Here is a 12,372-nt window from a genome sequence, read left to right as displayed (position 1 = left end):
GGCACTATGGCTGAGATGGAAAATTATGAGAGACCGGTTCAACTCACCGTAGCTGTAGTTCCTAAAGAAGACTAAGCCTTTTAGACTAGGAATATTTAGGCGGGTCTTGCCATGTCAGGGACACAGATTCTGACCACCCTCAACTCGTGCTGTGGCTGTGGCTGATATGCTGCACATATTAACTAACTATAATCGCATTAGCTCTGAGATAATCACACATCCCTTTTCGTCGTCGTAATGTCAATATCAAACATTTAGATGCATATCACCTGACAGTGCAAGGTGCCCAGGTCTATAATGGCCATCATGTGTCTAGTATCGCTACCTCTGTCTAGAAAAATACTCCTACCATCTATATCTATAAAAGGATATAATTTTCTTTTTTAAGGAATAAAACGAGTTAAAGTTTATCCAAAGTTATATAATTGCTGACATTTATGATACGGAATAAGTACCTTAAACTAATTATAAAAAAAATATTTTCGTAGTAAACCTAGTTGGAGAAGTAGATGTTATTACCATTTAGTATAAACTTAGTCGAAGTTAAGCTAATTTGACTTGTACAAATTTTATAGTTGCATCTTTCGTGGGTGGCAGAGGGAGTATAATTCTAGTTTTATACTTAGTTAAACTATCTAAGATTTGACTAAATTTATTGGAAAACATCAATATTGTGAAACTAAATAGGTGTACTATATGTATTGCATGATGAATCTAATATACTTTTTTATATAATAAAAATTAATATTTGTATATAAACTTAGTCAAATATAAAAGAGACAATTTCTTATATGTCAAAAGGATGGTTGATTGGTACATACCATCAAAAAATTTATTGTAACTCCTATAGCAGCTTTTAATTTTTTCTTCCCCGTGATACCACTTCTATCAAGTTTGTGGGATTGAGGGAGGAAGGGGGGAGATCTATAATAAGCTGGTATAGAAGGTAGTGGCACCATTAGCAAGATATCGCTATACCTAAAAAGATTCAAAAGTCATCATCTCCCAGTGATACCAAACGTTGATCCCTGCTCACGCGTCTGTGTCCGATACGAATCATACTACACTCAGAGCTCACACGTTCGCATCCTACTCGGTTTCGATACAAAGACCGGATCCACATGTCCGTGCCTGATACGAAGTCTTCGGAGCTCATACGTCCGCGTCTGATTACTAAGGTAAAAAATTATGACCCCGGTGTAACAACGGACATATATTCTAGTATAACAAATAAATTCATAACGTTTTCAATATATGAAAACTGTACAAATCTACGAGATCTAAAACTTTATAGTTCATGAATTTTCATTCGAGATTATTTAAGAGCCCTACATATATTAAGTTCTTATATTTTAAAATTCAAATTTTTGAATTTTTAAATAATCTTGGAAGTTAAAATATTCAATAAAAAATTCATGCATGTGACGTTTGATTTTTTAGACAATTCCCTACGTGCCACTCGATCACTAACAGTGCCAACCAATGAGTTAACACCCACTTGATGGAAGTGGCATCAGAGTGAAGAAAAATTTAAAAGCTAGTATAGGAGTCACAATAAACTTTTCAATGGTGCATATAAATCAACCGTATGTTTCAATGGCACACGGAATTGTCGCAATATAAAATTGTTTAACTCAGTGCTATATTAGAAAATTATGTTCTTTTGAGGACCGAGTGAGCAGTAATTAGCATGATTTCAATACAGCTTTTTCCAAATTGTTGACGCCGTAAGGTCCTCTGCATCACACACCAGCGAGAGCCAACACGTCCGGTGGGTTGCAATCAACCCTCAACGCAGCAATGACGCAGTGAGATTGATAAAACCGATCTAGAGACCGGTTATGCCTTGAGCCCGTTCTTTGCTTGATAAGCTCCCAAGCTTCTCTTTGGAAGACCCGTCGGGAAAGAGCACATGGAGAGTGTCCTAGGACCAGCCAGGCCACCTAGAACACCATCGAATTTCGCCGGAAGACGCGACAAATAACAGGGTATAGAGAAAAAAGGGGTAAAGGGGTGTTGTAGATTGATTTTGATGACCGGAAGTTGAGATTCTCAACCAGCCGTGATCCTCTCTCTTATCCCAGTAGGAAACAAGTTCAAATCGCAATCTCCTAATTTCCCACGTCCAAAACATGCCTACATTAAAACAGACTTAAGGTCAAACTGAGTCATTTTGCAGCAGGGGAGTCGGCTTAGCCGACTTTCACGGTTCCAGGACTATGCATGCCTAAAACCGACTTAGGCCCTATTCGCTTCGCTGAAAAATAAGCTGAAACACTGTTCCGGCTGATTTGTTGTGAGAGAAAAACACTGTTACGGCTGAAAAGACAAGCCAAAAAGTACGGATTATAAGACAAGCGAACAGGGCCTTAAGGTCAAACCAAGTTGGTTTCTAGTAGGGGAGTCGGCTTAGCCAACTTTCGTGGGCCTAGGATTGTGCCTCGGCCAGCACCAGGGGGAGTCAGGTTAGCCGACTCTGGCAGTCGGGTTGGCTCACCCCCTCCAATCGGTTTAGCCGACTGGCTCTGGCTCGCTTTCTTCTCCTCAAGTTTTCTCTACTATTTTGTCGTGCCAATTAACCTCTAACTTGTCCATGATGTTTGTAACTTGCTGGTGGTGCACAAAATCACCTTTGGACATTTTTTAGTGTCAACATAGATATTGACGCCGACCTAATCTTTCGTTCTCAAATTCATTTTTCCTGCATTTTTTTCATATTAGTATATATCAAAGTAGGAGACTTTGGCCGCCTCTCAGGGTGTCCACGTTGCCCCGAATTCCCCTGGCCGTCCGATTCTGCGATCGATGGTACATATTGGCTCCACCGCTCGCTACAGTGCCTCGCCCCCGCTACGAAACCCTTGCTGTCTCTCCCTGACCCCGATGCCCTCCTCCTCTCCGCTCTCTCTCTCTCCCTCTCTCGATCCATGGCACCATGGTGACGGTGCACGGAGCGCACGGCCGGGGCGGCGTAGCTGCGGCCGCCCTCCTCCTCCCCCTCCCCCCCACCCCCACGGCGTGCCCTCCCCCGTCTCTCTCCTCTCCACTCGCTACCTCTCTCTCCCGATGCGGCCAGGGCGACGGCAGCTAGTGCGTGCAGCCGGGGCGACGCGGGCCGTCGCCATCGCCGGCACTTCCGCGGGAGGCTAGCCACTGGCCTCTACTGCCTGGCCGCTGCGCAGGTTAAGGTTCGCTCTCTCCCTTCCTCCCCCTCCCCTTCCCTCATCCGTGTCGGGAACGGACGTCGATGTAGGCTTGTCGGCTCGGTCTTCCTTGCTGGCGGAGGCCCAAACCGGCGGATCTAGCGGATCCGATGCCTCCATGGTCGGACCCGTCTGTCCTCCCGTCCGATCTGTGCAGACAAGAACCTTCCGGAGGCCATGGCCGTTGGTGCCATGGTGGAGGACCGTGGGCCAACGACGGCGCTGCCCACTGGCTCCGCGGCGGCGCCCATCCTCCTCCTCCTCTGCCCTCCCTCCCCTTACTCTCCCTCTCTCCCCTTCCCTCCCGAGGTGGCGGTGAGCACGAGGCGATTGCTTTCTACACTTCGGCTGCAGTTGTTGTGAGCTCAGGGTGGCACAGTGCCACCCGCCAAGCAGGCTACAAGCCTCCTAAGAGCACATATGGTCTGAAACATTTGATTTGATACATTCATGTCTTAATTCGATGAAACTCAAATTTGATTTGATACTCAGCATTTATCTAGATGTTTGAGTTGCTTTGTAGAATAGTTTTCTCATTGATATATTTGTCTACAGACAGAGTACCTTTTGTTGCTCAAGTTTCTAGCAGGAAGATAGCACGATCTTGTGGATTATGAAACGGTTATATTTATTTTAACAAGAGATTAAACATTCTGTATAAATGAAGAAGGTAGGATGTTAAGATCTGGAAATAGTTAATTAGTTGCTTATGTATGGATTTAGAATATTCAAGCAAGTTCAGATGCCTCATCACAATTCACAATTTGACTATTTTTATTTCAAAATTGTTTTTTTCCCAGAGCTGTTGTATGTAAACTTACCACTAAATTTATGGCTGATGGCTTAAATGCAGAATTCATGGGTGTAGGCCACGAAGACGCAAATACACGGGTAAGGTAAATGGCATTTCCTTACTTCTTCCAATTTCTAATCTCTATGTGACTCTAGAGAAAAAAACATCAATACTCATGGTTGATGGTTGGTGTGAAAATAGAAGCTTTAGAATATTTCTCATGCAGTGTGAAGACCTAAAATAGTTTATTGCATTGGCTTCTATGTTTTGGCTACGAAATGTGATCTACCACGTCAAGCATTTCATGTTTAGAATTTTGAATAGTTTTACCATATTAAATATAAAAAGAGCTCTAATCTATCAGTTGTTGTGCATGACATATCTACATTAAACTCCTAATATTGTTTCCATACAAATATTAAACATATTTTTTACCTGCACCTTAACCAGGTGATTTACCGGCGCACGTGAGGACGCGCGTAATAGACTAGTCTGCTTCAAGTCTTACGGATTGTTTCAGCTTTCAAGGACATGGCTATGCCTTTTCCTGGTACTGTATTAGAGGAGCAATGATAGTTGCCCACGACACGACACGCTCCAACATATACTCCCTCCGTTTTTTTCTTACATATCATATTAGCATTATCCTAAATCAAATATTTTTATCATTGACTATCAACTACAAAAATATATAAGTTAAAAAGATAAGATTTAGATTCACCACAAGAAATATCTTCACAATATATTCACGTGTTGTGAAACAACATAGAGTTTTAAAATTAAAATCAAATCAAATACATAAATATTTGACTTAGGACAACCCTAATAGGACACGTCAAAACGAAGTACCAGTATCATAACTAGGGATGAAAATAGGTGAAAAAAAATTCGTCTATCTACTTTTGTCTACAGAAACGAAAGAGGATTTTTACAGCCGTTTTTGTTGTTTTGCCGTTTTATGTAGGATGAACCCGTATTTATTCTGTTTTAATCCCATTTTCAATCTATATACATGTCCTTAGGTTATGTTAGTACATCTACTAAACCAACTATGAATGTTAATATGTTAACACACATGACATGCAAGTGAATATTAGACCGATGCTCTTATTACGTGTACTAGATATATGCCAGTGCGTTGCACGGGAGCCACGATTTTTTTCCCACACCTACGACAACGCACGTGATTTACGGTTTCGACGAACATATTATAAATCTTCAAAATTACATAGAAAATATAAAGCTTGTTTCATAATGTTTATCATACCTGTCGTGTACATTTAGTGATTTTACATATTAAGCTTGTTTCATAATGTTTATCATACATATCGTGTAGATTTAGTGGTTTTGCTTTTCCTAATACTTTTGTGACTTATTATTTGCATTTTGCAAGCTTAAGCTGTTTTGATCATTTTTGAAAAATAATAAAAAGCTAATAAATGATTTTGCACTGGGATCTCTAAACTATTTCTAGACCGTCGCTAGTTTTGATGAGATGTGGAGTGGGCCTATGTCGACCAAGCCGTTCTGCGACAGCTCGATGGGGACAGCCACGTGAATTTCCTTAGTGCCGATGTTGACGCCGCCCACGCCACGTTGAAGACCGATGGTAGGCTGCTGATTTTCGAAATGGGGGAGGCACTCGAGCTCACACGAAGATGTGGAGCTCTTTGGCGTCATAGTTGGGCACGGGCATAGTTATTAAGGCGGTAAGACGAGGTGCGGCGTCCGACTCCCTTCCAGACGCCTAGGCATTTAAGGCGCAAGGCGAGGCGACGCCGTATAACTATTTTAATATATAATACTACTAGAAATCAAAAGCAAATCATACCATATAATACCATAATAAATAGTGCTGTTAGAGTAACAGGGCACAATATAAAGTAGCAAAATAGCAAATCAGAAATCTCCCATCTCTCAATAGAAACAAATTAGACTCTAGTAACATAACATAACTTAATTACTAGTACTGCTAGTACAAAATAAATATAAGTAGCATAAGTGCTGATCTAAAATCTCTAGTCAACAACTCAACATCATCTAGGCATGTCCATTCAAGCAGTCTCTCATCTAGGCATCACCTTCCAAGCTGGATCAGTCTTCGGATCATAATCACTGGTGACGCAAGATGAACTTGACATTGTGCTATCTGCTGTAAAATCAAAGATGGACTTATGCATCCATAGCAACCACAAATAGCAAGCAACCAGCAGAGCAGAGTAGAAGGAGTAGAAGAAAGAAAGAGCAGAGTGCATAACAAAGGCAACTACCCACACAACATAGCAGAGGAAGGAGAGGCAGAACAGAGGGAGGGAGGAAGACGGGAAGAGCAGACAAGGGGAGGAAGAGGGGGGAAAGCACGCACCGAAGCTGTGACAAAGCCGCTGGTGGGCGGATCCGGTGGGGACTGGGGAGGCGACGGATGAAGCTGGGCAGACGGTGCCAGCGGCTTCCAGGTGCTCGCTCTCGTCGCCCTCTTCTCTTCCCCTCTCTCCTCTCTTCCCTCTCCACCGAGCGAGCGCAATTTCCTGCGACTTCTAGGCGCGTGACTTCCCACGAGTAGCGGGATATGGAGGCGCGGACGCGATTTCCCCTCTCCAACACGCGCAATCCCCACCTTTCCTGCACGCAATCCCTGGCTTCCCGCCCTATGTGTGCGATTTTCCCTCCCCCGCGCGCGGTTTTCCTCCTGCGCTCGCGCGTGCGCGGTGTCCGCCTAGAGCAAGTCGACGCCATACGCAAGGATGTCGTGGTAAGCCCGACGCCATGGTTCAAAAAACACCCGGACGAAAACTATGGGCACGGGTACAGGTTTCGACAACCATGCCAAAGGTTGAGTCACAGCTTACTACAAAAATATATCTATTTTGATTACAGACGATCCTATTTCTATAAATGCAAATGCAGACGAGAACCCTAGTTAAATATCCATGTAGAGTTGAAACTGTTTTTGAAAATATTTGCTAAAGCCATTTCATTGCTAAAGCCATTTCATCCCGACATTGAAAAAGAGTGAAATGTCCATTGCACCCTTTTTCTTTTTTTCTTTTCTTTCTTTTTTTTTTCCTTTCTTATTTCTCTCATCTCCCTATTCTGTCCTCCTTCTTTCTTCACCGCACACTCAGGAGTCAGGACGCAAGCACGCCTCCTCGTATTCTCTCCTTCACAGCAGGATGGCATTACAAAATTACTGTACTTCCATGTCCCTCCGTCCCTAAATGTTGTCGCCATGATTTGCGTGCCAATAACTTTGACTCGATTTATAGAAAATACGTGCAACATTTCTATCTCTAAATAAATTTATTAAAAAACTAGATTCAAATATCTATCTAATTATACTAATTATATATCATAATATTAATATTTTTAATATATATTTAGTCAAAATTGTTTCTCGAAAAACAAAAATGATAGACATTAAAGGACGGAGGGAGTAATTCGAATCATACTCGTCAGACGTCAGGGTTGCCCGCAGGGCCGCACCCAGTTTCCCCAGAGTTGCGCAGAATGCACCCAACACTGACGAAAAAGAATAAACACCTTTTTTTTCACATCTTGATGCTATTGTCAATCCAATGTACAAGTATGTACAGAGTGGTTTTGTTGATAGTATCCACTAAACACTGATGAAGGCATGGAGCCTTTGATGCGTTGAAGAATGGCCTTACTGTACAGTTGCGCAATTGCTTCCAACCAATTCGTGAAGGGCACAAATTCGAATGTATTTACAAGGTGGGGCAGGGTCTGCAAGAAAGAGGATTATTTTCCAATCTTGTCAAACAATTCTGACAGAGCTTTGTACAGAGGAGAGGCTGCAGGCGGCCTCGCCATTGATCCTAGAAGGATATCAGATGCCTTGATAGGACCTCCGTAAAATCGTGCGTTCTCAGTATCTCGAGTGGATACTATGCTGCCATTGAACGCACAGCCCACAAAGGCACCTAATATGGAAGAGTCAGCATACAAGATAAGTGGTTACATAAAAGAATGAGTGTATTTGTTAAAACTTAACCCACAAGTATTTGCAATGAATGATGCATCACTTCACTGTAATCTTAAAATGGGGCCAACAAACTACTGTTTCCTCAAGAGTTTCAACAATTCAGACTAACAATTGATTTCATAAAACAAAGTTGCTCTGTGATATGGCATGATTCACTGCTATAACAATTGACGCCATAAATATCTGTCATGCATATTTTGGTTTCTGAAAGTATCTTCTGTACAGTTTATTTGGTCAACTTCACACCCCAATGGTTTCAGGACACGTCAACTTGGTCTTTTTTTTCCTTGTGTGACAGAAAATTGTGCTCCCAACTTCCTAAACCTTATCATATAAGGCCTTTAGTATAGCTAATGCACACATTACTACATTAGCCTTGTGAGACATGGCCATGTTAGTCTGTAACTTGGCCATCTGCTCATCTCTCTGGTGGGACGTATTTAAATGACTAACCACTCAAAAGATCAAACAAGAAAGATTTGTCAAAGCAAACTGGTCGGAGTGCTCCTTTTCTGTGTGCAAACTAAGCAGCTCAAAACTTTGCAGATGTCATGCGCTTCTCTAGTTTGCAACAGAAAGAACATCTTAATTTCAAATTTTCAATAAAAAAAACTTTGAATTGACTGGCATTCTAAACTACTCCCTCTGTTTCCAAAGTCAACCTTTCTATTTTTGACCATCAATTTCGATAAATTCATATGTTTAACATCATTAGATTTATGTTCTTAGATTCACCATGAGAAATAATTTTCATAATATATAATTTGCATGATGTTGAACTATACGAACTTATAAGAATTCATGGCCAAAGATAGAAATGTTTGATTTAGGATAAAGCTAGAATGGCAGCAAAATTGAAATGGAGTATTCATTATACCATCAGCAAAATAAATCAGTCTCATATATTGCCTCTAACTGTAAATAGTGTCTTGAAAATCTACTGAATTTCTGTACCGCTACGAACTCTTGGATGACAGTAATCTAAAGCTTGTAATAATTCGAAACATACCTTTGCTACAACTGTATGTATAACATGCGGCATAACCACCATCACCAGCACGAAAGTCGGCCTCAGCTGCACGTCCAACATGACCAGCAGAAGCACTAACACCAGCACCAACAGACAGATGTGCCTTCCCACTGAATGTTCTAATGGCATCCGTGTTCCTCAGAACAATAATAAAATCAGCTATCTCACCTCCAGCCTGTTGAAAGAGTCAAGCAGATATCATATATGTTAGATGGTACTAGATTGATAACAAGAAGCCCTTCCATGTAAAAAAAGCTTGTATCACCTGAGCCCCATATCCAATACCACAGGTGGAGATTGCTGAAGGTGGCGACCAGGAGCCATCCACTCTTCGAGCAACAACCAGCCCAGTGCCAAGTTTGTATGTAACCATCATCCCAACCTTCACCACAGTAACTATAGCAAGACCTTTTGCTTGTCTAAGAATAGTATCAGGGATAGACTTCTCTGGTTTCAGTCCTCCCACCTGAAAAATACATGAATTTGTCTTTTTAATGGCTCAGAATAATTAACAGAACAATCAGCAGCCCCACAGACAGAGTAACATCATTTCCAGCATTTCATAAGAATACAATGACTAAGTCATTTACAATAACAAAATTCCCCTGAACAACTAAGTTGAGCTTAAATAATCTAGAGTTACTAAAATGCAGATTGGTGAACTACAAGCAGTTATTTACTTAAGAAATTGATTTTGCCTATGCATTTTTTTTTCTTTTGCATAGGTTCATTTCAGTAATTAGACTAATCACATATCCATATTACAACAACAACAACAACATAGCCTTTCAGTCCCAAGCAAGTTGGGGTAGGCTACATATCCAGATTACACTAGAAAAAATAATTCGCCCAGTGTTCCATGTCATCTTTTACCCACAACGACTCAATTGTCCAAACATTCATCCAACTAATTACTATACAAACAGAAAACAACCATATTTGATGACTTGTGAGACACATTTCCCTACAAGGTTTCTTGACATCAGTTTATCAACACCAGTGTAGGAAGACTAGATTTGTTGTAGTGTTTATGAAGATATTAGTATTTGCCTATTTGGTGCAAAAAATTGGTCAACGCTAGTCTTTAACACAATAACACTTGATAAGAATACCGAAGACTACATGACAACTAAAGTAGCCGAAAAGAAGACAACAAGAAAAGGTATCGTAATAGAAGTAGTCAATACTTAAGGAGAAAAAAAGGCATACCTTACAGTAGCTACGTAAAGAATTTGCAGCCTTGTATATCTCATATTCCATTGTGTGTGCCCAAGGGAAATTCAGCCATGACCTCAGGGTACTCAGGTCTGTGACATCCCGAGTTGGAAGTTGTGAGGCCCGACTGATCTGATTCATCAATTGAGGTTGGATACTCTCTAGACGTACTCCGCAGACATCACAAACCCTCTGAGGTTCTGCAGTCATAAATTTTGGAGGCATCAAGCTTCTACCCTTTGAACAACCATTACAGAATACTCCACCACAGAAACGACAATGATGACGAGACCGCATTATTGGATGAAATCGCACGCCGCAGAGCATGCAAGAGGTAGCAGCACTGTCAGGCAACCACTTAGTTGGCTCTGTCTCAAGAAGCTCGTTCGCAATACCAGCGTTTGCATCCGCAAGTGTTTGCGCCATATCCTTCCAAGCCTCTTGGAGAAAGAAGTTGGACACCACCGACATCCCACGTCTCCCAAAGTCATATGTTGTGGCAGATACCACCTTATCTTTTGCCGCGACAACCATATCAGCAAACACATCCCACATTGTCATCTCATAGTTCTCTTCATCCAGCTCCCAGTTGAACTCTTCTTCCGGGAAGTACCCGCCATTGCAACCAAACCCCCTGTGCCACTCCTCACGGGCCTGCGCTGTCATTGGCGGGACAGAAACAGGGACCCAGATGCCAGTATGCTCATGAAGCGGGTTAATGCCATTTACAGGTTCTGTCTCTACGGAAGTTTCAGTTGTTTCAGTGTTGCATCCGTTAGCAATGGGAATGCAATTAGTATCAAGGCTGTTGGCCATGCTGTTTTTGGCTGGTGGCTCGTCTGCCTCCTCTTGGTCAAATATGTGGAGTCCCTATATCAGGAAAGAAAGCAAAATTGAGTTATGGCACAAACTCAGCCTGGGAAAGTTGAATGATTGATTGTATGTACTGTAAGACTTGAACTCAAGCCATAGAAAGACTATCAACAAGGCTCTAGCCACATGCTTAAGACAAAACCTAGCAAAGCAATTTTGGATTTTTTAACCCAGCACAAGCCACACGCGCCCTTGAATACTAAACTTTTCGCTCATCGCTTAGCCCTAATAATCAATTCGAGCTACTAAACTCGCGCCAAGCAGCGCGCCACATGCTCCCGAAATTCCCCAATTTACGCACCGAACGAATCAATCTACAGTTCTCCACGCTCCTCAGCAAGACCAACTCAGCTGAAGGACGCGTACACGCAACCAGACTTATCAGGGACGAAACAGGCAGAGAGAACGGAGGGGGGAACTCACCGCCAAGCCTTCGACGCGGCCGCCGCCGTAGTCGTTGTCGTCGTCGTCCCATCTCACCGGCGAGTCACCAGCGCCGACCCCGCCGGAGCGGCCGCCCGCGGGCCGCTGCGGGTCCATCGGGCGGTGTAGCCGCTCGGTTCCGGCCATGGGCCGCTCGGTCGGTTCGATTCGCCGGCGATCAGGCGGCGCAATCCGGGAATCTTGCTTCTGTTTCTGGTAAAGGAGGCGCCTTTTTCTGTTGCCGCGGATTGTAGGTTGGGACGGAGTCGATTGGAGAGTTGGAGGAGGGAGGGGATGGATGCGGAGGTGGAGAGCAAGACGACAGACGACAGAACGAGTTGAGCAGAGTTTTCCCGGAATTAATAATTGAAAAAAAAAAATCGTGGGTCCGTTTACGTTAATGACACGTTGGCCCAATAGTGAACGAAGTAAACGTTCGGCTGGCTGTGGAGCTGGCCAGCCCACTCACGATCACGAAAGCACTGTTTAAGTGAACAGTGTTTTTAGATAGAGCGGTATTTTTTTCTCGTAATAATTCACTGAAACAGTATTTTTGTTTATTTTTTTTTAGTTCTATCGAACCGTTGTGAGTGAGCGCACATGGGATTTTGGGCTGAGTTTCTTTTGCTAAATATATAACCGGGCTGGGCCTTATGCATGGACTTGGACCTTTCGCTAATAGATCTGCATCTGCTGATAGCTGTACGGCTACAGCTCTACAATCACCTACCTATATATGTACTCCGTATGCTTATGATTGGTTTTAGCCAGAACTTATCATTCAACTAATAGTATTTTGTTATTACAACAAATCAACGTCAATCGAGCTTAT

The 12,372-nt window shown here is 42.6% G+C and overlaps 1 protein-coding gene across 1 annotated transcript; it reads right to left on the bottom strand.

Annotated features, from left to right (window-relative positions):
* Positions 1-7,429: 7,429 nt before the first annotated feature.
* Positions 7,430-12,013, bottom strand: LOC136476129 (uncharacterized). Its single transcript, XM_066473849.1, has 5 exons — positions 11,541-12,013; positions 10,239-11,114; positions 9,295-9,495; positions 9,009-9,204; positions 7,430-7,937 (listed from the first exon to the last, which is right to left on the bottom strand). The coding sequence occupies exons 1-5, from the start codon at positions 11,685-11,687 to the stop codon at positions 7,756-7,758; spliced, it is 1,602 nt and encodes a 533-aa protein (XP_066329946.1). The 5' UTR covers positions 11,688-12,013; the 3' UTR covers positions 7,430-7,755.
* Between the last annotated feature and the right edge of the window lie 359 nt (positions 12,014-12,372).

Source organism: Miscanthus floridulus, chromosome 8 (assembly GCF_019320115.1).
Source record: "Miscanthus floridulus cultivar M001 chromosome 8, ASM1932011v1, whole genome shotgun sequence".
NCBI lineage: Eukaryota > Viridiplantae > Streptophyta > Magnoliopsida > Poales > Poaceae > Miscanthus > Miscanthus floridulus.
Note: the sequence above shows the minus strand (reverse complement) of the source record. Positions and strands in the feature narration are given on the sequence as shown.